The following is a 27,880-nucleotide window of genomic DNA, read 5'->3' on the forward strand; positions in this document are numbered from 1 at the left end:
GCGAGAATTTACCCCTTCACCCTGCATTTTTTCTTAGCGATGAACCGCTTTTTAATCTGCAAACAGTCTTAGTGTTTTTAGCGGAAACGGACACACTGAAAATCATCTGGCCAGGCAACTTTTAAGCACACGACTAACAGCCCTGCATTCAAGGACTCTCTTGAAACTCTGGTGTCAGTGTTATCTTTTATTGCATCATCTTTTAACGAAAGCCCATTGCCATAGCTCACATCACATCCTAGTCACCGCCATTATTTTAGCCCCTATATATTCCACTCCACTTGCAGCGTTCTTTTAGGCCCCTTTACAGCCATATCACATCTACCATGATGAGTTCATTGTGTATGTCATCCACAATACATCGTCAACATTACCACCTGTCATGGCGCTCTTTGGTCAAACCTGGCCCTTGCGCCATAAAACGCCACACATCATCATCATCATCCGTGCCTCTGAAACGAAACAACCGTGCACGAGAGAGAAGTCCGAGCGTTACGGCAAAGAGCTCAATAAAGAGAAGTGAAAATGTGTACCGGAGGTACTTACGATTCTATGTGTTCCACATTCTGTGTTACATGGGTATTTAGCCAAAGCGGGAACTAAACTCTCTGGTGCACTCTTCATAATGAAAATAACTTAGAGGGGGGGGGGATACCTTGTCTTGCTGATAGGATACTAACACGTGTACTTATTTATTCTTTTCTTGGGGACTGTATTTCACCCGCTAACAACTTAAACTTATCGCTCAGCGCAAGACAGGCCTGCACTATTTGCAACACACTTGATGGTTATCATTGATTCTGTGTGTTGTGTATCTGTTGTGTCGTGTACCTGTTGTGCACCTAACCTTGTTTAGTGTGATTATAGCATTTCCTTTTTTTTTTTGGAATGCACGCGGGGTTAGCGATTATGCTGGAACCTTCCACTAACCATGTATAAATACCTATGCGCTTGACCCTAAGATCAGAATTTTGACGATCGCAAGCTTTACTCGCCCTTGTCATAGCGCCTGTGTGTTATTTTTTTCTGGGCAGAAGTTCGCCCTTTTAAAAGTTAGTTACGTGTTCACAGTTGTCGCAACTGCGTCCTTCAGCGTCACTGCAACGTGACAATGTGGAGATTGTTTTCATGTAGCTCATACTTTTACGCAAATGCTATCATATTAAGTAATGACATTGTTTTGAGCACTGCTGTCGATAAGGATATAATTGAACCGGCACAGCCAGCCAGAAATTCTTGAACAAGGATAATTAATAATCAAAACCAGCGCGGATTATCCGAAAAGCAGGCGTTCTTGGGACACACTATTAATTAACTTATTTTCATGAATTTCACATGTATTGACATATTTGGATCTATGCTTTTACATTTCATATCATTAATAAGGAAGTTGACTCAGAGGCGGTAAGCCTGAAGCTAACTTCAACTCCATCTCACCACCTTTATAATGTTTTACTTCAGAAAAAACACATAAAATTGTTCATGTGAATGAATAAATTTATGATTACGAAAAGCCATATAATATGTCGAAATTCAGCACGGTATGGTATTCTTGATTTTTTCCTTAACAAAATACGGTTTATCATGGATGATCACTAACTGAGCACCTTGTCATGCTTGTGATTATTGCGCAGCTTGCTATCAAAGTGTGCCTATTTAACATGGGCACAAAAGCCCCATTGGGCTCCTTCAAGGTGACTTTCAGTGAACATTCCTCTGCTTGTGTGTTCCCACTTACTGCCTCTTTATTATTTTTTTTCTGCCATTTTTGTCATTTAGCTATCCTCCTTTACCCTTTCATAAAGCCAACTTGGCACGACCTTTCTTAATATCGCTGCGCTTCCTTCCTTTTCACCTTTCTCTCTTTTTCTCTCACTGTTTATATTTTTAACGCTGATTCTGAAATCTAAATGCTGAACACAAGGATCCCACGAAATACTAGGCAAATAAATTTTGCATTGCGTACCATGCCATTGTTCAGCGTTACTTGTTTCGAGTTGTATAAATATGTAGTAGGTATTCTGCAAAGTACTGGTAACTTGCACAGTTGCCTAAAGTCCACTGTGTCTTCGTCATCAACCTTGTAAGATCAAACGTCAACTTCACCGCCGCCTGTCTATCCCGTCTTTTCACGAAAGTTGCTCCGATACACATAGCCGGCCGCGCCAAATGTAAGTTACGAGCTTAAATACATTCACTTACCTATCTTTTTCTCTCCTTCATTTTGTTCCCGTCGCCTTCAGTAGTGTTCTCTGCCGGAGCGTCACACTGCTCGTAACTTTCGTGATTGCTACTGTCTGTTTTTATTGAAACAACGTAGCGCGCTGCACTTTGGTCATTTTACGACTCCATTCATTGATGTTGTTGCTGTTGCCTAATTTCCTTTTCGTTATTGCCAAAAGGTTGCGCCTCAACTCGATACGATGGTGACGAATCCTTAACAGAATCCGTTTCAACTATAGAACTAGGCTATCGCCTGTATTGCTTATAGTCAGTGTGTGATGTGATGCGTTGTTCCCTTTTGCCTCCTTATTTCCGAACGTGGGGGCATGGTTAACGATTCAGGAGAGAATTCCTAGCCTGAGTCTCTATCTCACTGTGTGAAGAAACTCGTACTTGAATTAATAATAATAATAATAATAATAATAATAATAATAATAATAATAATAATCAATTTCATGTGTCGGAGGAACAACGTGGTAGTCTTGGTCTCGGTACTGGCACGCTTGAGAAGAAAGGGTTTAACAGACACACACAGATGTATGTGTATATATATATATATATATATATATATATATATATATATATATATATATATATATATATATATATATATATATATATACGTTTGATTGAAATGTGATACGATGACATTTGTTTGTGCGTAAAGGCACGCAATGCGCACCTTTTTTTGGTAATAAAACTGAGGCCTGTTCTCGGAGATAAAACACCGTCATGGTTGCCACCCCCTGAATCCACGCCTGGTCCTTAGGGTGAGTTACCGCAGAGGCGCATGTGAAAATTCCATTGGCTTAATTATATTGAAACCTGAACTGTCCGCAATAATTATTGACCAAGTCCTACCAGGAGGAGGTTGAACAACATGGGGCTCAACACTCCAGCCTGAGCGATACCACAGCTGACCTAATATTACGTAGTTGGCCGTCATCGGTCTGTAAGAAAAAAATATAGTTCCGAGTCAAAAATCCCGAATCCATTTATACAGCTGATAACCAACTCCCGCAGTCTCGAGTGAGTTTAGTATGGCCTCATGGTTGACGTTGTCGTATGCTCCTTTGACACCGAGAAAAAGTGTCAGTCATAGACGCGTCAGGATTTTTTGTTAGTGAGCCCACGTATAGAGGTGAATGGCGCAGCCGATGAACGAAAGAGCTTGATGAAAGCCTGCCATAGCATCCGGATGGATGTAGAAGCACTTGAGGTACCATTCCTGCCGAGCAAGAATCTTTATTTCCACCATTTTGCCGTCGCATCTTAAAAGCACAATCGGGCGACATGGTGATAACACGAACGGAGACTTCCAAGGTTTCAGATTGGGCATCAAGCGCTTCGATCTCCTTTGGTACTTGAGCAGCCCGCCGCATACGTCGCTGCGTGCGTAATGTCACCTGGCCCCCTGTGACGAAGAACGCCTGTAGGTCGCCAACGCAGCGTCGAGTTCCTCGAGTGAAAAAATGGCACGTTCATTCCTAGTACACATGCCTCAGTGACGTCACTCAGTGCTGCGTCGCCACTGACCACTATGACCCCAACAACTCGCGCACAGAACATTTCAACCGTTTCAAGATGAGAGCGGCCTTGGAAGAGGGCCAGAACAGCGAAGGGCTTCCATCCCGCAGTGTAGGATAGCACACCGGAGGCTCGCCTGGTTGACTTCCTGCGTTGCCTCTCCTTACTTTCTCTTTCTCTCTCACTGTAGTCCGGCGAGTGACTCCGAACGACAGTACTACACGAACAACTAACCCAGTACTCCACGAATTGCCTACTTTCCTAGACTTGTGAAATAACATAAAGCTATGTTTTCAGACATTATTGCTGGTGTTACTCACACTTTCGTGCCTCTTTCGATTTTTACGACTTACAGTGGTGATAGTGAAATAATAGCTTCCGCCAGCTATCTTATGCAGAGTTGTCTTGGCTAAAGAAAACAACTCTAATGGCTATAATTAAGACATATGTTAATAGTGCTCCTTTCTTTGTGTAGTCCTGCACTGTTCTTTCTTTTCAAGTAACGCGCCACTTTCTTGGTGCACATGTATAAAAAAAAAACATGTTTTGAGTCCGCCGAACTTTTTTCGCCACCGTTTGGGACGAAAATAATCCAAATAAAAAGCAACTCATTCATAAATATGATATTTTTATTTTCACCTGGGCATACCTTTCTTTGTCATTTTAACAAGGCGCTATATTATTTACACAGCGGGCATAGTTATACTCTGAACTTATATCCTCCGAAACATATCGTAGAAGTAAAACAGGAAAAATTAAGCAGAAATAACAGGAAATTCTTTGTGCACGTTCATTGAGTGGAACCATTTCTGTCTTGAGCCTTCTTCCTGCAACGTTATTGGCCTTCGTCTCACTTAGCAGCTGATGGTGGCGGACGAGGTACCCCTAGAGTTGTATAGGCTCCCAGAGAATGTTCCACTACCACTTGGTTTTGATGCGGTAGGAGTGTACGACGTCTCTCTTCTTTTAATCCGGGCTTGGAGTTTTCCCGAACAAAGTTGACTTGGTCACGAAAGCAGATCACCGGAAGCTGCAAAATGTCAATAAAAATTGCATATTGTATATTTATAAAGATGTTTGGGCAGAAATACAGAAAACCGGCATGTTAGAAAGTTGCCACGTTAAATGCAATCACGTTCGTACGGAAGAATGGTTCCTATGAGCCCTAATAGCTAGTACAACTGAATGTGGCTGCGAGTCTTGCGCCTTAGACCACTCGGTCATCCTGATACTGTGTGAATGTGGCTGTGTATTGCCAAACAGTCCCCAGGCAGGAAACCTTCTTGAATCCCGCTATTGTATCGGGTTGCACATGTACATCGTAAAAAGAGAAGGACAACTCCACACACGCATATCATATTTATCGGCGCTTAGCGCGGGTTTGCAAGTATGTGAAGTGTCCAGAATAAAGCTTATCGGCTCGTGGTAACTTCGTTATTCATTTTCCACTATCCGTATTTACCAGTATATAAGAGTGCTTACCACAGGTTACCCACTATAACTTGCTTACCTCGTAGGCGGACCCTTGTTGCCTTTATCGTGAGGCCCAGATCAGTGCAAACATAGTCAGTGCCAGACACCAACTCATCTCCCGGCAGGTTGCGCTGTCCATGTAGTATTCTGCGAAATGAAAGAAATAAGATGCATGCAACAACACTTTGAAAGTTCAAAGACTTATCGATGTTCCTGTTATAGAAACACTCCCCTTCATAAGAAGTAAATTGGCACCCTCCGAAAAAGCCTTTCGAGGAGTGTCCACTAACCCTACGTAGGATAGAAAAATTTTATTCCAAAAATGCAACAAAATGCATTTGTTTGCATTTCTCATAGGAACTAGCAAACAGAGAGTGTCGTGTTGGGCTTACTGCTGACCACCTCCTTCAGGCGAAACGGCATTGTACTAATATGGTTTGGAGATCTGAGAGAAGGACATGGAAATTTTTGCTTTTCCCAAAAGAATATAGACATTTCTGCACAAGACGAGTCTTACGCTGGTTCAGATCACAACAAATGCAGGAACACTTCCGATAGTGAGCGCGTTTTCGTGACAAATAACGCGATGAAGTATTGCATACTGTGTAAACAGTTAAATAGGCAGTTGGCTAGTGAAAACTATATTTGGGCAAATAATAACCCTTGTGAATTTAGCCTTCAGTTTATGTTAGCGTCAGTTTGTCTGGATGCCAAGGAGTGATACTGTTCGGAACAGATTGATCAGGTGGCGGTTTCTTTCACTTTTTAAGGCGTAGTAAAGCTACATCAACGCATCCTAAATGAGGACAGAAACGGAACGAAAGAGTAAAGGAAGGAAAGACCGAAAGGATGAAGGAAAAATTATGCTTACAAAGTGCGACAAATATAATTGCTGAGTGCCAGCGTTCTCAACAAATGCGAAGGAATATCGCTTGATAAGCATTGCGCTTCTATGAACCTGACTAACACTTCTGCTTAAACATTCCTTCCCCATTTTGATGACGGGCATAGCCAGCCTAATAAAAACTAACCAAGCAGCCAAAAGAAAAAAAAAATCCTGGGCAACAGTAGGTCGACGGAGCCCAAAATCGATACAATTTGGCATCAAAAGCTCATCCGATTGTCGCACCCATTAAGACATCACCAATCACTCAGGAGAATTAATGAATTGGAGCACATACACTCGAGCAAAAGAAAATCGTGGAGAGTTCGGTAAAGGGTGAAAAGGAATGATAACGGAGAAAAAAGAAAATGTTGGTTTCAGTGGCACCGCTGACGGTCATTCGGTTGTCTGTGCTTTGTTTTGTGCTGGCGGCTGTTCATCCATAATTCACGAGCAGAAACTTCTTCCTGCCTTCACGCTTTCTCCTACGGTCAGGCACTAAAAATACCGGGTCCGAAGCAACGGGTACCCAAGTAAACGAGAAGAGCTATACACCGCCAACCTTTTCCACAAAGGCCCAGGGGTGCCGCTTACGGCTCACACTCTCTTCACCTTCGTCATTATCCGTGATGCGCTGGAAAGCAATTCCGCCGGAACTCTGAAGCCGTACAGCCCCTTCAGCCTCGGTGCTCCATGTGCTGCCAGTATAGCGTGGTTCGTCTTTGATGTGAACCGAATTTCCACAAATTCCACTGAGCACGCTACGCTTTGACCTATAAATTTGCCTCGAAAGTGGTACATATTTCAGAAGGCCACTACGGAACTGATGCAACATATAAAAGCGGCGCTCACTTCCCAATAGATCACCTTGGGCTGTTGCTCATCTGCACACAAATGCGCATTAAACATCGCTGGTTAGTAAAAAATAAATAAATAGCGCGACAGGGACCTTTCGATTTACTGCAGCGTCTGCGGTCCACTCAAACATCTGCAAAGGGCATTAAAATATTGCATATCTCGCATTTAGGTAACCCATCGTGTCTTGACCAATGATATAGATTTGTTAAGGTTATTTCAATGCCTGGCATCAGAACCTTGCTGGTGAGATTGCCATCCTCATTAGATATCAGGACATAGGTAATGCTCCCCATGCATTTCGTGTCAGGTGGAATACATAAAGAACGCGAAGTTTTAGCTCTGGGGGAAAGGAATCAACGAATAATTACTGAACTTAAGGGCTGTAAAATAAGCTATCAGCTTATAAATGAGGAAGGAAGTCGTGGATGAAAGAATCACGAAGCAGAATGAAATATAACTTGCTTACACAATCCAAACTTCTGAACGATTTGCTCACCTCTTCTTTACTGTAAGCACAGAAAACACTAGACAAACAACTTTATTCCATCTATTATATTGCAAAAGAACAAGGCGCACACACATTGTAATCGTGGTTATTGTTGTTGATAGTGTGGGTTGGAATTTCTGGTTGCAAATTTTGAAAAAATCTGCACTCTAAAATAATGTACCATTATACCCTAAATAATAATTGAATTTTTGACTGCTATAAGAAACTTATAAGCTTGGAATCATTCAATCGTGAATGAACGAAACTTGTCGGGGCGGTCTCGTCACCAAAGTTTCCTGCACCGCACTTGTGAACAGACATTATCTGCATATGGTTGCAATTTGCGTAGCCCTGGGCAATGACATATTCATAAAACTAAAATTGCCCATTTCACAGAAAACAGAGATGCATGTTTGCGGGGGCGTTCCGCACAAAGTGAATACCATAATACCACTTAAACCGGTTGCACACAGTCAGAAACAAAGCCCCGCCATTGCGTCATCGGTACCATGAATCCTCACGAGCAGTACATTGTAAGACCGCCCGCTTCTGAATAACGAGCAGACTTTCATTCCAGCAAAACGATGGGCTGCGTTCTATTAGCAAGGCATGCCAGAATACCAGTGGTTGTAACGACGCCGATTAACGTTCACAATAGCGGCGCGTGGCAACGCGTTCCCATCGTTTGTTAGCGCCAGGTTGTTTTTCTAGCCCTCTTCACAATTCTTGTGCTTGGTTTGTGCCTTTTTCTGCAGTCTAGCAGGACGATTGTGGCTTGAGCAGACAGGGCCTAGAGAGCCCGCTATTTGCGACGCACGCCCGTAGCCGCCTACGGCTCCCAGAGGGCCCAATTGCTGAATCTCTTAGCAATTAGTGGCGCTGAAAACAGCATGTCTCCGCCGCGAGGACGTAAATCGCAAATCACATTGTGCGGCCCGCGCTCCTCTCTTTGTGTGTGCAACGGTTTCGCTTGAAGCGAACTTTCTGTCATTTTTGTCTCACTCTCAGTTTAGCTTCCTCTTTTTTCTCCTCAATCCGTTCCTCTTAAGCGCTAGTAATGGTCTTTTCGCGTCTCAAACCCATCCAAAATTAGAAAAGAAACAGAACACTTCCGCTTCTTTCCAAACCCTTCTCTCCAACCTCGTCCAGCCCCGTTTCCCGCTCATTCGCTTCATTTATAGGTCTTTCCTCTCTTTTTATTTTCTTTCCATGCAGCGCCATGTTCTAGAAACACTTCTGAGCTTTCCCCAAGCTTCATATGCTCTTGGTGCTTCCCTTTCTTTCTGGGCCTCAAGGAATGTGCAGACACGGACTGCACCGTGAGCGCGACAGCGCGCATGAATCTTCGTGTTAATCGCGTTTGCCGCCGCCACTCCTACGTTCCTCTCGAAAGCCGCTAGGACGGCTGAGAGGAAGGCACGGTACCCCTCCCCCGTGTGTGTGTGTACATGGCGTACGAGGCGGCGCATAATTATACGCCTTTGTCTGTGCCTGTGTCTGTGCTTTGTGCCCGTGTATGTGTGTCTGTGATTTGTCTGGTCTTTGTCTGTGTGTACCTGTAAACGCAAACACAGGCCCTACGCAGTTCAGCTGCCACGTCGCGAAGGCCCCATCAGGAACTTCGGTGCCCTTGAACGTGGTAACGTACAAGGCCTGAGCGTGGAGAAGTGTGTACGGCGCTAAGAGAGTGCGTAAAGCGTGCGGGTTGTAATTGATTGAGGCGGTTCAAAGGAGTTATATCCCAATAAGGCCCCTGCTCCTCAGCGCACCAAATCACTCCGCTCAACTCTCGGCCGTTCGCAATGCCCGACTCCACACCTCCTATTCTCTTCAACCGCTCTTGTCCCCAGCAATCAAGCGAGCAAACCTGGTGAAAGACAGTAACGGGACGTGGCGTGGCACTCTTCTGCGTACGCCCTCGAGGTACAGGTGTTGTTTCGCATTAGCGTGGCCACGCTGTGGGCGAAGCAGCTTTGGAATGTGCTAGAGGCTGTGTTAATGAAGAATCGTGCCTGCCCATCGGAGAAGAATTTCCAAGCTCATTATGCAGAAGCACAATTCAGCAAGTGCTCGTTCTATTCATTATGGCGTGCAAGTGCAGGAGCCACATGACTGTCGGTGAGTTGCGTGTTCTGCTTGGAGCACGCAACATTTTTCTATCGTTCATGTGCTCCTGATGCGCGACCAAGCATGATGTAGCACTAAAACGGCTGAGCTTGATATTGCAGGTTGTCGTCGCTGTAAAAGCGACTCTGATAAAATTAATGTCCATGTTTTTTATATTTTAGGAGATATTAAGCCGAACACAATAAATTGTGGCAGTTTTACGTGGCAGAATTATGATCTGACTATGGATGATTTGCCAAAACTTTAGTTTTGGCAAATCATCCATAGCCCAAGAAATCTTCTAAATGGTGGGTGCGTAGTATTTTACAGCACACAGATCGTCGCACTTGTTCGTACTACGCACATGACTTTTCGCATTCCCAAATTATATATAAGGTTCATAACAAATTAGGGCAGTTGAGCACTCTCACTCAGTTATACTCGAGCTGGTGAAACGTGTTTGAAAAAAATCATAAACTGTCCATCTAGCACAAGCTCTTCTTTAGAGCTTACCTTTTAAGGGAGGCAGACTATGACAGAAATTGCCTGGAGCTGTAGTATAGTGTACGAAGCTGCACAGGGTGTCCTGTCTAGATATAGATTACACCCACTCAAGATATAGAGATACACCCAATATATAGAGTACACCCACTCTAGAGAAACACAGTTGCTAACTGCATAAATAAAACCAGTTCTGTAATCTGGAGACATGTACCTTCTTTTCCATTTTTCATTTACATTCTGTACCAGATTTCTTATCTTGCTCCAGTCGCACTTGTGTCCACAGCTGGTTTGCTGATGAAAAAGTTCTGCAGTTATGGCAATGTTCTTCAATCATACTGATGCAAATACAAACTGCAGGCATTCTCCGCGCCTACCTCATGTAGCGTCAATGTGACGCTTCTATAGTTGGTTGTGTTATTGATAGGTGGCGCGACAATAAACATATGGCACCCTTTTCACATGTCATGTGACCCGCATTATGAAATATGCGTGCCTACGAGGAGTTTCGCACCTGCCATGATTCAACAGCTGTACAGCTTTGAGTTGCGCCAGACGTCAGTCACTTCCGATCCACTGTGGGATCTTATGCGTCTAAGCGGAAATCCGGGCTTTCCCGCATCATTTGAACCTTTAAGGACTCTGGTACGAACCATCTTTTAAATGTAAACATGAATAAAATGTGAACTTAGACCACACATGAGAACGACGACTATGGCTCACCTGGATAGAACTCGATGAGTCGCTGCTTCTTGAAGTCCGTGCCCGGTATGGAGAGTAGGCACACGAACAAGTGCCGACCCGAGAGCGAGAACTGTTCGTCCGGCACTTGGCTGGAGACGCGAGTGATGTAGGATCCGTCCTGCCGGGGCGTCACCCGCTGCGTTGGGGTGAGGGCGTGGCGCCGTGGTGGGGAAGCAGAAGATCCTTCGTCTAACTGGTACAGCGACAGCGTGGGCAAAGGAAATGCGCCGGTCGCCTCGCAAACGAAGGTGGTCGCCGATTCTTGGGCGGTTCGTGAGAAGTTGAACACGAAGTGCTTCGGACGTACTGCAGCAGAATGTACAAAAAAACAAGAAAGAAATCTATAGTCGTACAGTGCGCCTCAGAAATCTACAGAAAACGCTACTTCTTTAGCCAAGGAAAGCAGCCTACATTTCAAGTTATCGGCCTTCACTCGCGCATGCGGCCAACATAGTGATGTATTGTTTTACGTCCACCAAGCTAGAACTACGGCGATTCAGCTGTCGCGTAGATTTGATACGTAACAAACTTCTCAAGACTAATGAAATAAATCCTCTCAACAATTTTCTATTCCTTTTGCTCTATGCTTAATAACAAAACAGAAACTCAAGAGTGGGCATTTCTTCCCATTTTAGCGAGCACCAACCGTTTTAGAGGAAAAAAGATTTTAATGAGGCAGACAACTAGCCACAACTCACATCTTCTGCCTCATAGTGAACAAGTTGGTGTGCTTTGTTATGCACTAAAACTAATACATTTCTTTTGTCTTCAGAGCTTACTTCGTCTTTGTCAGATTTGACAAACATACGCACACAAATTACTCATATGCGACAGTGCAGAAAAGGAAGTAATCTAGCTTAAATAGAAACGCGCACTGCTCACCATAGACGGTCATGAGTTGCGACTTTTGGTCCTGGCTATTGTGCGAGGTCACGTGACACGAGTACCTGCCGCTCAGCTCGGTGGTCGGTCGCAACAGGTTGAGAGCACGGAACTTTGTGAAGTGGTTCGCGGTGACCGTGAAGTCGGTGTTCAGGCGCGCCTTCAGCCTCTGAGAGACGTGGCGTGTCTCCAGTTCGGGTATCCACTGGTAGATGGGCTTTGGGTCATCGTTCAGAAACCACTTGACCACCAGCTGTGAGTCGTCGCGCTCAGTGTACGCGTACTCGCAGTCCAACAACACTGAGTCCTCGGTGCCGTTCTCGATCCTCGTGGGCACAGATAACCGCACGATCTCCACACTACTCGACGACTGGATTGCTGCAAACAGAAAGTTTAGATCATTTCGATTACGCTCATGAAACTAGTTTTTTTTTTCTTTAAATATTGTCGACTAAGACAATCGTTGGGGCAGTACGTTGCGGAAGAAGAACACTATGTTATCACCGTCGCTTTACGCCGAATTGTCGAACCAATGAAACCGAAAGACAGAAATTTTATGGCCCAAAGTGTTATGGAGAGATTTTTTATGGCAGTACCCAAAAATGATTTTTATGTACCCCAAGCCCAGGGCCTTCCCTCGTGAACCTTTGTTTAGCGACTGGCACACACATGATGGAGGAAATAGGGTTACTATATTGTCACGTGGTCGTGACGTCAAAGAACACAGTAGCAATACTGTGGAACACAAAACTAACTTTTATTGGGCGAACCTGTGCCCACAAAAGAGGCTACACTTATAGCACAACGATAGCGGCGAACACGGTCGGCGATCGTCGAAAATCTGATCAGCGGGTCAAGCGCGTCGGCTTTTATACAGAATCGTCGAATGTTCCAGACTAATCGTTGGGACCCGCGTGCCTTCCACAAAGTTCTACACCATTCGCGTCAGGCGAATAAATCAGATAACACAAGGTGCGGCGACAACAGACTGCGGATAGAAGCATCGATAACTTTCCAGAAACTTCGGATACATGCAAGCGCGTCCCGCGCGGTGCGATAAGATTTGTTAGGCGGCGAAACGTGGTCGCCCGATAAATATAAGTACACTTGTCAATACCCCCCTCTTAAATAGCATCGTCCCGATGCTACAAATATAAGAGAGCGAAACACAAAAGGACACTTATTAAACATAAGTAACAAAACAACGAAAAGAAATCAAGTCCAAAGGTCAGTTATGCGAAGTCCCAAAGTTCGTCAACGCTGGTGATACGGCTTGAGTCGCACAACGTGGACAATTTCAGGTCGTGAGCGGCGCCGCTGTGACAGCGAAATGCCGTCTGGCACGACCTCATAGTCCAGTGCGCCAATACGTCGGATGATCTTGTACGGTCCGAAATAGCGACGCAAGAGCTTCTCGCTCAGTCCTCGTCGGCGTATAGGGGTCCAAACCCAAACACGGTCACCGGGCTGGTACTCGACAAAGCGTCGTCGGAGGTTGTAGTGTCGGCTGTCGGTCCTCTGCTTGTTCTTGATTCGCAGGCGGGCGAGCTGTCGGGCTTCTTCGGCGCGCTGGAGGTAGCTAGCGACGTCAACATTCTCTTCGTCAGTTACGTGCGGCAGCATGGCGTCAAGCGTCGTCGTCGGGTTCCTGCCGTAAACCAGCTTAAACGGCGTGATCTGCGTTGTTTCTTGCACCGCCGTGTTGTACGCAAAGGTTACGTACGGCAGGACCGCGTCCCACGTCTTGTGTTCGACGTCGACGTACATTGCTAGCATGTCGGCGAGGGTCTTGTTCAGGCGCTCCGTGAGACCATTCGTCTGCGGATGGTAGGCAGTTGTCCTCCTGTGGCTTGTCTGGCTGTACTGCAGAATGGCTTGGGTGAGCTCTGCTGTAAAAGCCGTTCCTCTGTCGGTGATGAGGACTTCTGGGGCACCATGTCGCAGCAGGATGTGCTCGACGAAAAATTTCGCCACTTCGGCTGCGCTGCCTTTTGGTAGAGCTTTAGTTTCAGCGAAGCGGGTGAGGTAGTCCGTCGCCACGACGATCCACTTATTCCCGGATGTTGACATCGGAAACGGCCCCAACAAATCCATCCCAATCTGCTGGAATGGTCGGCGAGGAGGTTCGATCGGCTGTAATAATCCTGCTGGCCTTGTCGGTGGTGTCTTGCGCCGTTGACAGTCTCGGCATGTCTTGACGTAACGGGCGACTTCGGCGGTCAGACGCGGCCAGTAATACCTTTCCTGTATCCTCGACAGCGTCCGGGAGAATCCAAGGTGCCCAGCGGTTGGATCGTCGTGTAGGGCGTGCAGTACTTCTGGACGCAGCGCTGACGGTACAACAAGAAGGTAGCTGGCGCGGACTGGTGAGAAGTTCTTCTTCACGAGCAGGTTGTTTTGTAGCGTGAACGAAGACAACCCACGCTTAAATGCCCTAGGGACAACGTCGGTGTTCCCTTCCAAGTACTCGACGAGGCCTTTTAGCTCCGGGTCTGCTCGTTGCTGTTCGGCGAAGTCTTCCGCGCTTATTATTCCAAGGAAGGCGTCGTCGTCCTCGTCGTTTTGCGGCGGGGGATCGATGGGGGCGCGTGACAGGCAGTCGGCGTCAGAGTGTTTTCTTCCGGACTTGTATATTACGGTGACGTCATATTCTTGCAATCTGAGGCTCCACCGCGCCAGCCGTCCTGCAGGGTCCTTTAAGTTAGCTAGCCAACACAACGCGTGATGGTCGCTGACGACTTTGAATGGCCTGCCATAGAGGTAAGGGCGGAATTTTGCTGTAGCCCAAATGATGGCGAGGCATTCCTTTTCAGTCGTAGAATAATTGCCTTCCGCTTTTGACAGCGACCGGCTAGCATAAGATATCACCCGTTCAAGTCCGTCTTTCCTCTGGACTAGGACGGCACCAAGGCCTAGGCTACTGGCGTCAGTGTGGATTTCAGTATCGGCGTCCTCGTCGAAGTGTGCAAGTACCGGCGGCGACTGCATGCGTCGTTTGAGTTCTTGAAATGCGTCGGCCTGCGGCGTTCCCCACTTGAACTCGACATCACATTTCGTTAGATGTGTTAGCGGCTCCGCGATGCGTGAAAAGTCCTTGACAAAGCGCCTATAGTAGGCACACATGCCAAGGAATCTGCGCACTGCCTTCTTGTCGATTGGCTGCGGGAACTTTGCGATGGCAGCTGTCTTCTGCGGGTCGGGGCGTACTCCAGATTTGCTGATGACGTGGCCTAGGAATAGAAGCTCATCGTAAGCGAAGCGACACTTTTCCGGCTTCAGAGTGAGCCCTGATGACTTGATGGCCTCTAATACTGTCGCAAGCCGTTTAAGGTGATCGTCGAAATTTCCGGCGAAGACGACGACGTCATCCAAGTAAACAAGACAGGTCTGCCACTTCAATCCTGCTAAAACCGTGTCCATCACGCGCTGGAACGTTGCAGGCGCCGAGCACAGTCCAAATGGCATAACCTTGAATTCATAGAGGCCGTCTGGCGTGATGAAGGCGGTCTTTTCGCGATCCCTTTCGTCGACTTCTATTTGCCAGTAGCCAGACTTGAGGTCCATCGATGAGAAGTATTTAGCATTGCAGAGCCGATCCAATGCGTCGTCTATCCGTGGGAGGGGGTATACGTCTTTCTTCGTGATTTTGTTCAGTCGACGATAATCGACGCAGAAACGTAGGGTTCCGTCCTTTTTCTTCACTAAAACAACTGGAGACGCCCACGGGCTTTTCGACGGCTGGATGATGTCGTCGCGCAGCATTTCGTCGACTTGTTGTCTTATAGCTTCGCGTTCTCGCGTCGAAACTCGGTAAGGGCTCTGGCGTAGTGGTCGAGCGCACTCTTCGGTTATTATGCGATGCTTTGCGACTGGTGTTTGTCGAATCCTCGATGACGTCGAAAAGCAGTCTTTGTATCGTCGAAGCAGACTTCTGAGCTGTTGCTGCTTAATCACGGGGAGACTTGGATTTATGTCGAAGTCTGGCTCGGGAACTACGGTCGTCGGGGTAGATGCAACAGAATCCGAGAGGACAAAGGCATCGCTGGTTTCCTGAATTTCCTCGATGTATGCGATCGTCGTGCCCTTGTTGATGTGCTTGAACTCCTGGCTGAAGTTTGTCAGCAACACTTTCGTGTTTCCTCCGTGCAGTCGAGCGATCCCTCTTGCGACGCAAATTTCACGGTAGAGCAGTAAACGTTGGTCGCCTTCGATGACGCCTTCTACGTCAGCGGGTGTTTGGGTGCCGACCAAAATAAAAATGCTGGAGCGAGGCGGGATGCTCACTCGATCTTCGAGCACACTCAAGGCGTGGTGACTACGACAGCTCTCCGGCGGTATCGCTTGATCTTCCGACAGCGTTATTGACTTCGACTTCAGGTCGATGATTGCGCCGTGTTGGTTCAGGAAGTCCATGCCGAGAATGACGTCTCGTGAACACTGTTGCAGGATAACGAAGGTGGCAGGGTAAGTCCGGTCATGAATGGTAATTCTTGCCGTGCAGATACCACTCGGCGTGATTAGGTGTCCTCCAGCGGTCCGAATTAACGGGCCTTCCCATGCAGTCTTAACTTTCTTCAATTGGGCTGCAATGGGTCCACTCATGACAGAGTAATCGGCTCCGGTGTCTACTAAGGCGGTGACTGCGTGGCCGTCGAGAAGCACGTCGAGGTCGGTGGTTCTTTGTCTTGCGTTGCAGTTACGCCTCGGCGTCGGATCACGGCTGCGTCGTGTTGACCTGTGGTTGGTACGTGGCGTCGTTAGGTGGTCTTTCGTCAGCGTGTTCTTTCCTGCCAGACTTCGTCGGGACGGCGGTGTGTCGTCGTTGTTATGTCGTCGAGATAGGCTTTTCGGCGTCTTCGTCGGCGGCGGAGGATCTTCGTCAGTTCGACGAACAGCAACCGCACCTCCATCGGTTGCTGCTTTTAGTTTTCCGGATATGGGCTGACGGACCGGCCCCGGGCTGGGCCAGTGTATGGTCGGCGCTGTGGCGACAGGTAGCGGCCTGGTGACGGCGAACGGGACGGTCGTCGAGGGCTCCACTGAGTGGCGGCGAGGTAGTCGGCGATGTCACGAGGGCGTTCACCTTCCCTCGAGCGCTGTGCGTTGACGGGGAAGCCTCGCAATCCCAGCTCGCGGTATGGGCATCGGCGGTAAACATGGCCGGCTTCGCCGCAGTGGTAGCAGAGCGGGCGGTGGTCAGGAGCGCGCCAAATGTCCGTCTTCCTCGCGTAGGTGCGCTGGGCGACGGGTGGTCGTGCTGGCGGCGGCGGCGGCGGACGACGGAATTGCGGCGTGACAGGGCCCTGGCGCGGTCGCGGAGGGGGACCTTGACGGCGTGCGACGGCGGCGTAGGTCATCGCTTGCGGCTCAGGCTGCGGCGATTCAGGGGCTACTCCAAGTTGTTGTTGGAGTTCCTCACGCACGGCGTCGGCAATCGTAGTCGCTTGAGGCTGTGACGATGGCAAGACCTTGCGCAGTTCTTCGCGCACAATGGCCCTGATGGTCTCGCGCAGATCGTCCGTGGCCAGTGATTGAATTCCGGCGTAGCTTGTTGGCTTGGTGCGGCGGTCGAATTGCCGGTTCCGCAATTCCAGTGTCTTCTCGATGCTCGTCGCCTCACGAAGAAACTCGTCGACGGTCTTCGGTGGGCTTCTTACCATTCCGGCGAAAAGTTCCTCCTTTACGCCTCGCATCAAGAAACGCACTTTTTTCTCTTCGGACATTTCCGGGTCGGCGTGCCGGAAAAGACGGGTCATCTCTTCTGTGAAGATGGCGATGGTCTCATTGGGTAGTTGGCCTCGTGTTTCCAGTAGAACTTCGGCCCTTTCTTTTCGGACAACGCTCGTGAACGTCCTCAGGAAGTTACTGCGGAATAGGTCCCATGTTGCTAGGGTGGACTCCCGGTTTTCGAACCAAGTCCTCGCGGTATCTTCCAAGGAGAAGTACACGTGTCGTAGCTTATCCTCAGAGGTCCAGTTATTGAAGGTCGAGGTCCTTTCGAAGGTTTCGAGCCAGGTTTCAGGATCCTCTGACGTAGCTCCACGGAAGGTAGGGGGCTCCCTGGGTTGTTGAAGTACGATGGGTGACACTGGGGCAGCCATCGTGGTTGTCTTGGCCACAATCTTCTTGGGCTTCTCAGGTAGAAGTCCGTGCTCCGGGGGCAGCTGTTGTAGACGACGGCTTGCTCGCTGGTCCAGTACTACGTTGGTGCTCTCTTTGCGGTCCGGGCTTGGATCACGGCTTGTCGGGGGCGTCCGGTACATGGACGAAAAGCACCTCCACCAGATGTCACGTGGTCGTGACGTCAAAGAACACAGTAGCAATACTGTGGAACACAAAACTAACTTTTATTGGGCGAACCTGTGCCCACAAAAGAGGCTACACTTATAGCACAACGATAGCGGCGAACACGGTCGGCGATCGTCGAAAATCTGATCAGCGGGTCAAGCGCGTCGGCTTTTATACAGAATCGTCGAATGTTCCAGACTAATCGTTGGGACCCGCGTGCCTTCCACAAAGTTCTACACCATTCGCGTCAGGCGAATAAATCAGATAACACAAGGTGCGGCGACAACAGACTGCGGATAGAAGCATCGATAACTTTCCAGAAACTTCGGATACATGCAAGCGCGTCCCGCGCGGTGCGATATGATTTGTTAGGCGGCGAAACGTGGTCGCCCGATAAATATAAGTACACTTGTCAATATGATTAGTTCCCATGTTTCCGACATTCGCGCCTGGGCTCATGAAAGGAGGCACAAGTGAGTGGTAATATATGAATTCTTGCAGCATCCCTTGCGGGTGCGGTTTGTGAATACCTTCTCTACGTGAAATTCGACTTGGTCATTCCAGATACTACTTAGTTACAATACTCTATTTACTGGAAATGTCCTATTTTACTGTAGTGGTAGTTTCGTAAATTACCCTGCGTAATGGCAGTTACTTGATCTCGTGCTATTTAAAAGAAAAAGCTGAGGTTAGCTGCACATCAGGTAGCATGTAGCTTGAGCACTATATAAAAATAAAATTAAGGGGTTTCACGTGCCAAAACCACAATCTGATTTGGAGGCATGCCATAGTGGGGGACTCTGGATTAATTTCGACCACCCGGGGTTCTTTAACGTGCACCTAAACCTAAGTACACGGGTGTTTTCGCATTTTCCCTCCATCGAAATGCGGCCCCCGTGGCCTGTACTTGATCCCGAGGCAGTAGCACAACACCTAAGCCACTAACCAACCACGACGGCTACGCTATATATAGATTCGAAAGATAACGGCCGTTACAAGATAGACATCTTTTCTAATCGTGCGTAGGTGCTACACCTCATATTGCTTTCTCGAACACTAATTCAGAGCACGCTTGAGTCTCTATTTTGTTTCCGGAGAAAGCTTTTGAGACACATGAAATTTTGTTATTAAATAGATGAAGGAACAAAAGAAGAAACACGATCAATTATGGCATGCTCATTGACACGTTTCATGTACAAGCCACCTTACATACGTTAAAGACCACAGGTATCACCATCAAGTGTACAGACAATTCTGCGTCACTTTATAATTGCACACGATAGATAGTCATGGGGAATGGAAGTTGAAAACATTGTTGTCAGTAAGCAGCGTTTTTTAGATGTTGAGGTTGAAATAAAAATATGTGTAGAGGCAAATAAGCATGTCAGATATTGTATTTGCAGCTTCACTTGAGGCTACCAAGAGCGTATAATTATTGAGGGTTGTCTCTTACTGAGTTATCTGATCCTTTGGTATTTATCTACTTAAACCTTTTACGTCATTGGAACAATTGCGCAGTACTACATTATCGTTTCATTTTATGGGCATCCACGTCTGATATCACCGTTGCTTACAGTTCAATGCACAAAGCGAACGCTCACTTATTGAAATAAAGGGCAGAGTGCTTTTTTTTTTTTTTTGTTCTCACAAACTCTTCCAGTTAATGTTCTCAGCCAACGGTTGTTGAATATGAAGCAAAAGAGAAAGTCTCAGGCGTACTCGCATTTATGTGGAGGAACTACAAGCAAGAAAAGTGAAGCACTCATGACACGTCCAAGCATGAGTGACCCCAATACTCAGAGCTGTCCACGCGGAAACACTGTTGAAACAGTGACATATACATTAGTAAAATAAAAATGGTGGCATACGCTTCCCCTTTCACGCAAAGATCAATTGGGTGCACTCGATACTGACATACATCAGAGTTAATTAGGATTGCTCATTTCGGCACCAAAAGTAATCACCACAAGTGGGCAACAATTTAGTTATAGTACTTGGCTTCTTGAAGGAAAAGAAACCACTCCAGTGATTACGAAGCCCACGGCACCGCGTTTTCTTGCTACATATACTGAGTGGAGCTATACAGATCAATAGAAAGGTCGTACAAAAAATAGCCCAGGCAAAGCTCATCGGCCGGAGCGAAAAAAAAAAACAGAACAAATTTGCTAAAAATCCTAAAGTCAAGCAATTTTAAAAAGAGCTCGCACAGTTTTTACAAAGAAAAAAGAATAAAGGCAAAATGGAAAAGAAAGCATAATGTCTTAGCACTGGGAGGATGAAAAACCTTTATTGATGTACATTTTTCAAATCGCTCTCATAGCGCAAAACCTTCGATTAGTTCGATTTCTAAGTGGCAGGAAAGTAGAGCATGAGCGCGTACCCTCATTCGAGCTGGAAGCGCTGCCCACTCGATTGCTACCGAATGCCTAATGAACGGAAACTTATGGATCAGCAAAAAAGAAAAACGAAAGGAAAAGAAGAAAGGGAATCTTGCCAGTGCATAAGCGAAAATCAATGAATGAACCCCGCTCTCGTACAGATGGCGTAGTTATCTTTCTGCCGTGCGTCGTACTGTGTAGCAGTCGGTAGAACTATAGCAAACGAATTATCGGCTTTTAGATTACTGCTGCCGCCCCGTTCACAAATTTGAACGTTCTTGGTTTTCCGGGAGCATGCCTACAACGTAAATAAAGGAGGCAGTCTGGCTATTCACTGCGCAAATTGCGCGTTCGCCCCGTTACTTGAAGACGCAAAAGTTCCGCGCAGGTATGGCGACAATTGCGGCAGTGAAATCTTTGAAACCTTCATGATGATGTGCAAAGGCCCGCCATAAGTGAGCACCTCCTCACTCGTCGTCACCGACAAGAAGTACAGATTTCTCGGGGCCTAATCGTGATGTGAACTTATAGGGGGCTCCAGCAAGTATGGAGGGGAGCGAAAGTAAAGGGATGGACGGCACAACGCTGGACTTACATCTGAAGTTTAAGATTACAACTTAACTAAACTTCAATTGTAAGTGCAGCGTTGTCTTGTCTGTTCCTTTTAATTGTGCTCGCGTCCGTACTTGCTGAGACCCCCTATGCGTTCACCATGCACCAAGTGGCCCTGCAAACTACACTACCAATCATGATGTAGTGGTTGGTTTTGATCTTCAGACGCATGCGCGACTGCAAGTTTCTGCCCCTCTTTTGCTTCCTTCCTGCTTCTTTCCTTTTCAAGGTATGTATTTGTGCGCACACAATAAAAGCAATCGTCGGCAGCCAGATTTCGTCCTGTCTTCATCCTTTATCGTCCGTGTCTTAAATTTAGAGCTGTTTTTTTCGATAGAATTTAGTTTCCACTCGTTCCTAACGTTGTCGCCATTTACGAAGGCGTACACAGCATAGCTTCTGAAACACCTGAACTCTTATCTGTCATAGAAACTTAAATTATCCGCAAAGTATTTTATGCGAAGCATTCAGTGACTCCTTCTTGGCACTTCCAGGAAGTTGGCTAGCTAGGTAGCTAGATACCTGTCCTGCCTCGGTTTATTAAGAAATAATAAACCCAAAAGAAATTAAGAAATTGGGGCGAACGAGACTGATGGCGTCGAGGTGAGGGCGAGCGGCTGTACCGAAGGTTCGGAGCAGGAGCATCAGCGGCAGTGGATTCATGGCGGCTGGTATAGGGAATGGAAGGTCCAAAGGTGCGGGAAATAGCGGTGGTGTATGTCCGAGGAGTTGGTGGCCATCGGTTGCGGCAGTGACGAGCGACGTGGCCGATGCGACAGCAGTGGAAGCAGATCGGCCGGTCATCAGGGGTACGCCAATCGGACGGGTTGCGGCGAGATGTGGCGGAAAAGGACTGCCGAGGACGAGGAGGGCCGCTAGAGAACCGGGAAACGTTGGGTTGAGACGTGGAACACACAGAGTTCAGACCCATGTTCTGAAATTCCTGTCGGACGACGGCCTGGATCATCGCAATGGTGGTTGCTGGCGGATCGGGAGGCGTCGTGGAGAAAGCTGGCGAACAGGTGGCCTCGAGTTCGCGGCGAACAATACTGGTGACATCGTCAGAGGTGGTGGTCTGACGTGGTCGACCCTCACATGTCGACGTAGCAGCAGTGTTGGGTAGCCGTGTGATGTGGTGTGTAATACGGCGGCTCTTAGCTTGCTCAAGGCGACGGCATTCTTTGATGATGGCGTCGATAGTCGAGACGTTGCCGAAAACAAGCAAATTGAAAGCGTCGTCGGCGATGCCTTTTAGAATATGTGACACTTTATCGGCTTCGGACATACCATCGTCAGCTTTGCGGCATAGAGCTAAGACGTCGAGGATGTAGGAAACGTACGGCTCCGTAGATGACTGTACACGAGACGCAAGAGCCTTTCTCGCGGCAGCCTTGCGCCCAATGGGGTCGCCGAACAGTTCCCGTAGCTTCTCTTTGAAATTGTCCCAACTTGTCCCAAATTGTCCCAATACAGTTACCCACTTCATGGCGGGTTTTGTCATTTAAAAATTCTTTCGCGTCTACCTCGGCCTCCAACTTAGGTAACCAGTCAGTCAAGAGGCCACGATAGCATGCGTTCTTTTCTGGTCCCATCGCCACCCAGTTCTTTGAAACGATAGGCGCATGCACCTCATGCCACTTGCTCGTCGTATCTGCTTGTGACAGCTCGCTCTGTGAGGAACCGTGTTAGATTTCACTCTCTCCGAGATTTGCCCACTGTCATCAGTACTTTCATCGTAGCACGCTACAAATTTGCGACGTTGTACCAACTTCAAGACCCCTCAAGTCAATCATGCTTTAACATTCATTCATCATCATCATCAGCCAATTTTTATGTTCACTGCAGTATCAAGGCTTCTTCCTGCGATCTCCAATTACCGCTGTCTTGTGCTAGCTGATTCCAACCAGTGCCTGAAAATTTCTTGATTTTATCACACCATCTATTTTTCGGCCTTCCTCGGCTGCGCTTCTCTTCCCTTGGCACCCATTCTGTAACTCTAACATTACACCGGCTGTCTACCTTACGCATTACATGGCCTGCCCAGCTCCATATTTTTCGCCTAATATCAAGTGGAATACCGGCTATTTTCGTTTGCTCTCTGATTTATAACGCTCTCGGCCTTTTTATTAACGATACTCCTTACATTTTTGTTCCATCGCTCTTCGATAACCCGCCGTGGTTGCTCAGTGGCTATGGTGTTAGGCTGCTGAGCACGATGTCGCAGGATCGAATCCCGGCCACGGCGGCCGCATTTCGATGTGGGCGAAATGCGAAAACACCCGTGTACTTAGATTTAGGTGCACGTTAAAGAACCTCAGGTGATCGAAATTTCCCGTGCCCTCCACTACGGCGTGCCTCATAATCGGAGAGTGGTTTTGGCACGTAAAAACCCCATAATTAATAATTAAACTCTTCGATAGGTCATTAACTTGTAGTAGAGCTGCTTTGTTAACCTCCAAGTTTCTTACCCATACGTTAGAACTGGTAGAATGCAATTATTGTGTACTTTTTTTTCAACGAAAGTGGTAAGCTCCAAGTCAGGATTTTTTGATACGTGCCGTACGCACTCGAAGTATTTTTGTTCTTTAAATTTTCTTATCTTGATCAGAGTCTCCTGGGAGTAATTGAGCTATGTAAACACAGATCCTGCACAATCTTTGAGGCTGATTGCCGATAATGAATTCACGTTCTCTTGCAAGGATACTGAACATTACCTTTGTCTTCTGCACAATCATTTTCAATCCCACTCTTACTCTTTCTTGGCTAAGGTCCAAAATTAATGGTTGTGATTCGTTCCAGTGTTGCTGAACGGGACAATGTGGTCTAGAACCGAAAGGCTGCTGAGATATACGCCGTTGATCCTCAATCCTGAGCCTTCTCAGTCTAATAGTTTGAATACCCCTTCTAGGCATGCATTGTCTCCTTGCCTTTCTCCTTGCCTTATGGCCCGTTTCACGTTAGGCAATTTATACTTGTGCGAACCAAGGTAGCTATGGAATGTTTTTAGATGTTTCCGGAGATATTTACGTATTCCTCCTTTGCTGCTTGATTACGCAATGCCTATGTAACTTCTGGCATCTCTATTGAATAAAATGCCACTTCATAACCTTTGAAAGCCCTATAGGGAATTTGATTGTACTATGCAGCATTCTCAGTTGCCTCAGTGGATGTAACTGATACATGGATGCGATCCATTGTAGAATATCGCTTCCTAAAGGCAGCCTGTTCACTTGGTCGATAGAACTCAAGTGTCGCCCTCATTCTATTAGAAATTATCTTCGCGAATATCTTATACAATACTGAAAGCCAGCTGATGGGCTTATAACTCAATTCTTTAAAGTTTTCTTCTTATGGATCAGTGTAACGTTAGTACTCTTCCTGTTCTGTGTAACACTTGAAGTCCTGAGGCATTGCGTATAAAGGGCCGCAACTTTTTGAAACATGATATTTCCGTCATTTCTAACTAAATCGACTGCTATTCGATCTTCTCCTGCTGCGTTTGCCCCGGTATTATCGTTCAAGGCCCCTCTAACTCCATCGCTAGCTTTAGAAACAGCCTTTGCATCCTGTACGTCACTACCTCGAATGAAAGTAGCGTGGCTTCTCTGGATGGTGTGCAGGTCAATATAGAATTCTTCTGCTGCTTTTACTATGTCATCAAAATTGCTGATGACATTACCCTGCTTTGTCTTTCAGTAAGAGCGTCGTGTCTTTTCCTATGCGAAGTTTTCTTCTTACTGATCTCATACTGCGGTCACATTTTACTGCTTCCTCAATTTTCCGCAAGTGATAATTTTGAATATCCCTTACTTTTTTCTTGTTGGCCAGTTTTGACAGTTCAGCGGGTCCTATCTGATCTCTTGTGTTAGACACTTTCATTCTTTGTCGTTTGTTTATTAGGTTCCTTATTATTTTGGAGAGCTTACCTACGTTTTGCCTTGGTACCTCACTTGCCACTACAATTCCTGCTTCTCAAATCAGCCTAGTTATAGTTTTAGTCAGTTACTCAACGTTATCTTCATCTTCTTTTTCCAAAGCTGCACATTTTTACGCGACCACCAGCCTAAATTCGTCTGTTTTTACCGTTATGGCATCTAGGTTGGCCGGTTTATTCTTGACTAAATTTACTCGTTTTAAGTTGAGAGAAAAATCCGTGGGCCCTGTCATTAACCCTACCTGAAATTTCTACATTACTCAGTATGGTTGGATCCGCAGAGAGTATAGAATATATTTCACTTCTTGTTTTTCCATTAGGGCTTTTGCAGTTCCACTTACTGTTACACGGGCTTCGTGAAGCCCGTGTAACACGAATTCCACGAATTCTACAGCACCTCTCCTGTAGTGTTCCTAGAGTACATGCCGTAATAGCCAATTGGCTTTTCCCCTTGTCTGTTTTTCCCCACTTTGTATTGAAGTCACTCATGACTATAGTATAGTAAGTTTACACCTTTCTCATTGCTAATTCAACATCTTAAAAAACTATTCCATTTCTTCATCATGACTGGAGGTTAGAGCGTAGGCTTATACTATCTGCAGTCCTCACATTCAGCTTTATTACGATAACTTCTGCCCGCTAATAATGCTGTATAATTCATCACTGTTGTCCGCTGTTGCCTTATGGAGCTGAGATCCTAACCCGTATTCTCTCTTATTTGGAAGACTTCCGTATCACAGGATGTTATTGGCAGTCGGCTCTTTATAAGCATCACCAGTTCTTCTAACCATATTAAGGATAATAATATCCCAGGCAATGCCTCATAATTCCTCGAAGACGCCTGCTAAGCTTGCCTCACTCAAGATAGTTCGTTAGTGATAGTTCGTTAGTGTTAGTGATAGTGGGTATAGGCTGTCTACCCCTAGCGTTTTGAGGTATGTTGATGTTGCTCACAAAAATACAATGTTATTTGCAAAAATGTTATAAGGAAATAAAAATAGTCCAAGGTATCCTGAGTGTTTGCTTAAGGGAAAATGAGACAGCCACCCAATTGCTACGAAGGCAACCCATACAGGTTCCTTGAAAGAAAAGCCTTGCAGTTGAAGAAAAATTCGTTCTGCTCCGGGAATTTCTATGACTAGGCGGATGTGTCATTTTCCCTTAATTACTTCTCTCCACCTTGCGGGTTTCCGCAGAACTATTACGTACTAGCATGAGTGCATTCCAAGTAAGTTTTCACAGAGCGACCGTCGGAAGTTTACCTCTAAATCACTAGTTTCTTTCTTTTTATTGTGCACTACAGAGCAGAAATTACAATTGAGGGAAAGAAAGACAAAAACGAATTATTGAGTATCTTCCCTTGCACGGAGACGCAGACACATACAAAGCATCTCACAAAGTTACTAGTCATGCATGTTGGGCCATGATGTTCAAGGAAATGGACGGCAACACTAAACACTTAGCCACACCACCGATTGTAACGCCGTGATGAATACTCGACCTAGGGAGCAGGCTTACCCCAATAGCTGTTCTGATTGGCTGTCGCCAGTCATAGCCACTCGCGTCTGTAGCTTAGCTGTAAAGCAACACTGAGGTGAAAAGGCTGAAACAAAGCAAGCGACAAAAACTGAACGAAAGATAACAAAACGGATGAAGAAGCATACTTCTTTCGTCTCTTCAACACCGTAGAATGCTATAGCTTCGCCATCAATGAAGTGAAAGGAGATTGATCGCACGCACCTGCGAATGTTTGTTTACTGCAACCGATACAGGGCGAAATAGTGCAAGAGCTATTGCATATATTACTGCGCCAGCCATCGCGTCGCTTTTTCGTAAATAGGACGACACTTCAAGTTGTTTGGTGTAGTGCATTTCTTTTATTTGTCATAATGACCCTTATTGCAACAACACAGTCATTAGTGTACGCAATCATTCCCTTTGGAGACATCTTCAACGCTGCTATTCTTTAAAAAAAAGCCAGATGCCTATGGTCGCCGCCTTGTTACTTCCGCATTAAAAAAAAAACGGTTTGATGCTCTCTCTTTCTGGTCAGAAAAAAAAAATGGTGAGCCATCTAAGCACGTAGGGTATTTATTAGAACGTTTTTTCTTCAAGCGACGTTGCACGCAGCCGAAATACTGTAATTTGGCTTCGCACTTTAGAAAGTGACTCAGTGTGTCCCTGGTATCCAACCACATTGCAAAAGGCCATAAGGCCTTTTGTCCTTCGTCTCCACAGGACTTAACGACTGTCAAAGTGAGTAGTCGAAAAGCGAGTGATCTACCCTGGGCGGGGTTGTGGAAAGAAAGGAAGAAAGCATTACATACTTTGATTAATTAACTCTCTTCAGTTGGCACCGTTTGATGATTTTGTTTGTGCGTCTACCCGTGTAGAATGAAAGAAAATCACTATTGGGTGCAGCATCGGTGACCTCCTAATGCAGCCTATATGTGCAGCGTGCAAGGAAACCGTGATCGAATTTCCGGTCCGCTGTCTATGCTACACGGACCGCCTGCAGCTTTCATCGTTTCTCCAACACAAAAGAAACCTCTTGCGAGCAGTTATTACGTTGCTGTGCTCTCACGAAAACAGTCATTTCGTCGCACTTTGTGTGCTTTCCTTTCTTTTGTGTCTGTCTTGCTTTGATTCCGCGCTGACAAAGAGGCAGAGCAAATTTTTTTAACAAAAAGCTTTCTTCAGCGCTTCTTGGCCCTTATTGAAGTTAGCGAAGAAAAAGTATTAGAGCGCTGGGTTGTATATATGAAAGGTCATCTCAATAATTTGGGCGCAGTACTGGGAAAAGATGTGTAATGTTCAAGTTTCGCGTTCTCTTGAACACAAACTCTCGGAATGTATGCCGAATTCGCTGGGAACCATACGTCGGTATGATTTGGAAGTTTAACCCGCCGTGGTTGCTCAGTGGCTATGGTGTTAGGCTGCTGAGCACGAGGTCGCGGGATCGAATCCCGGCCACGGTGGCCGCA

At 46.5% G+C, this 27,880-nt stretch overlaps 1 protein-coding gene across 1 annotated transcript in view; it reads right to left on the reverse strand.

Annotated features, from left to right (window-relative positions):
• Positions 1–4,361: 4,361 nt before the first annotated feature.
• The window catches only part of LOC126531071 (uncharacterized), a 41,631-nt gene continuing 18,112 nt past the window's right edge, over positions 4,362–27,880 (reverse strand). The window contains exons 3-6 of the mRNA XM_050178458.2: positions 11,685–12,062; positions 10,782–11,108; positions 5,261–5,370; positions 4,362–4,780 (exon numbers count right to left, since the gene is read on the reverse strand). Coding sequence (XP_050034415.1) covers positions 5,285–5,370; positions 10,782–11,108; positions 11,685–12,062 — 791 coding nt within the window. The 3' untranslated portion in view covers positions 4,362–4,780; positions 5,261–5,284. The remainder of the gene's footprint in view (positions 4,781–5,260; positions 5,371–10,781; positions 11,109–11,684; positions 12,063–27,880) is intronic.

Source organism: Dermacentor andersoni, chromosome 5, assembly GCF_023375885.2.
Source record: "Dermacentor andersoni chromosome 5, qqDerAnde1_hic_scaffold, whole genome shotgun sequence".
NCBI classification, from domain to species: domain Eukaryota; kingdom Metazoa; phylum Arthropoda; class Arachnida; order Ixodida; family Ixodidae; genus Dermacentor; species Dermacentor andersoni.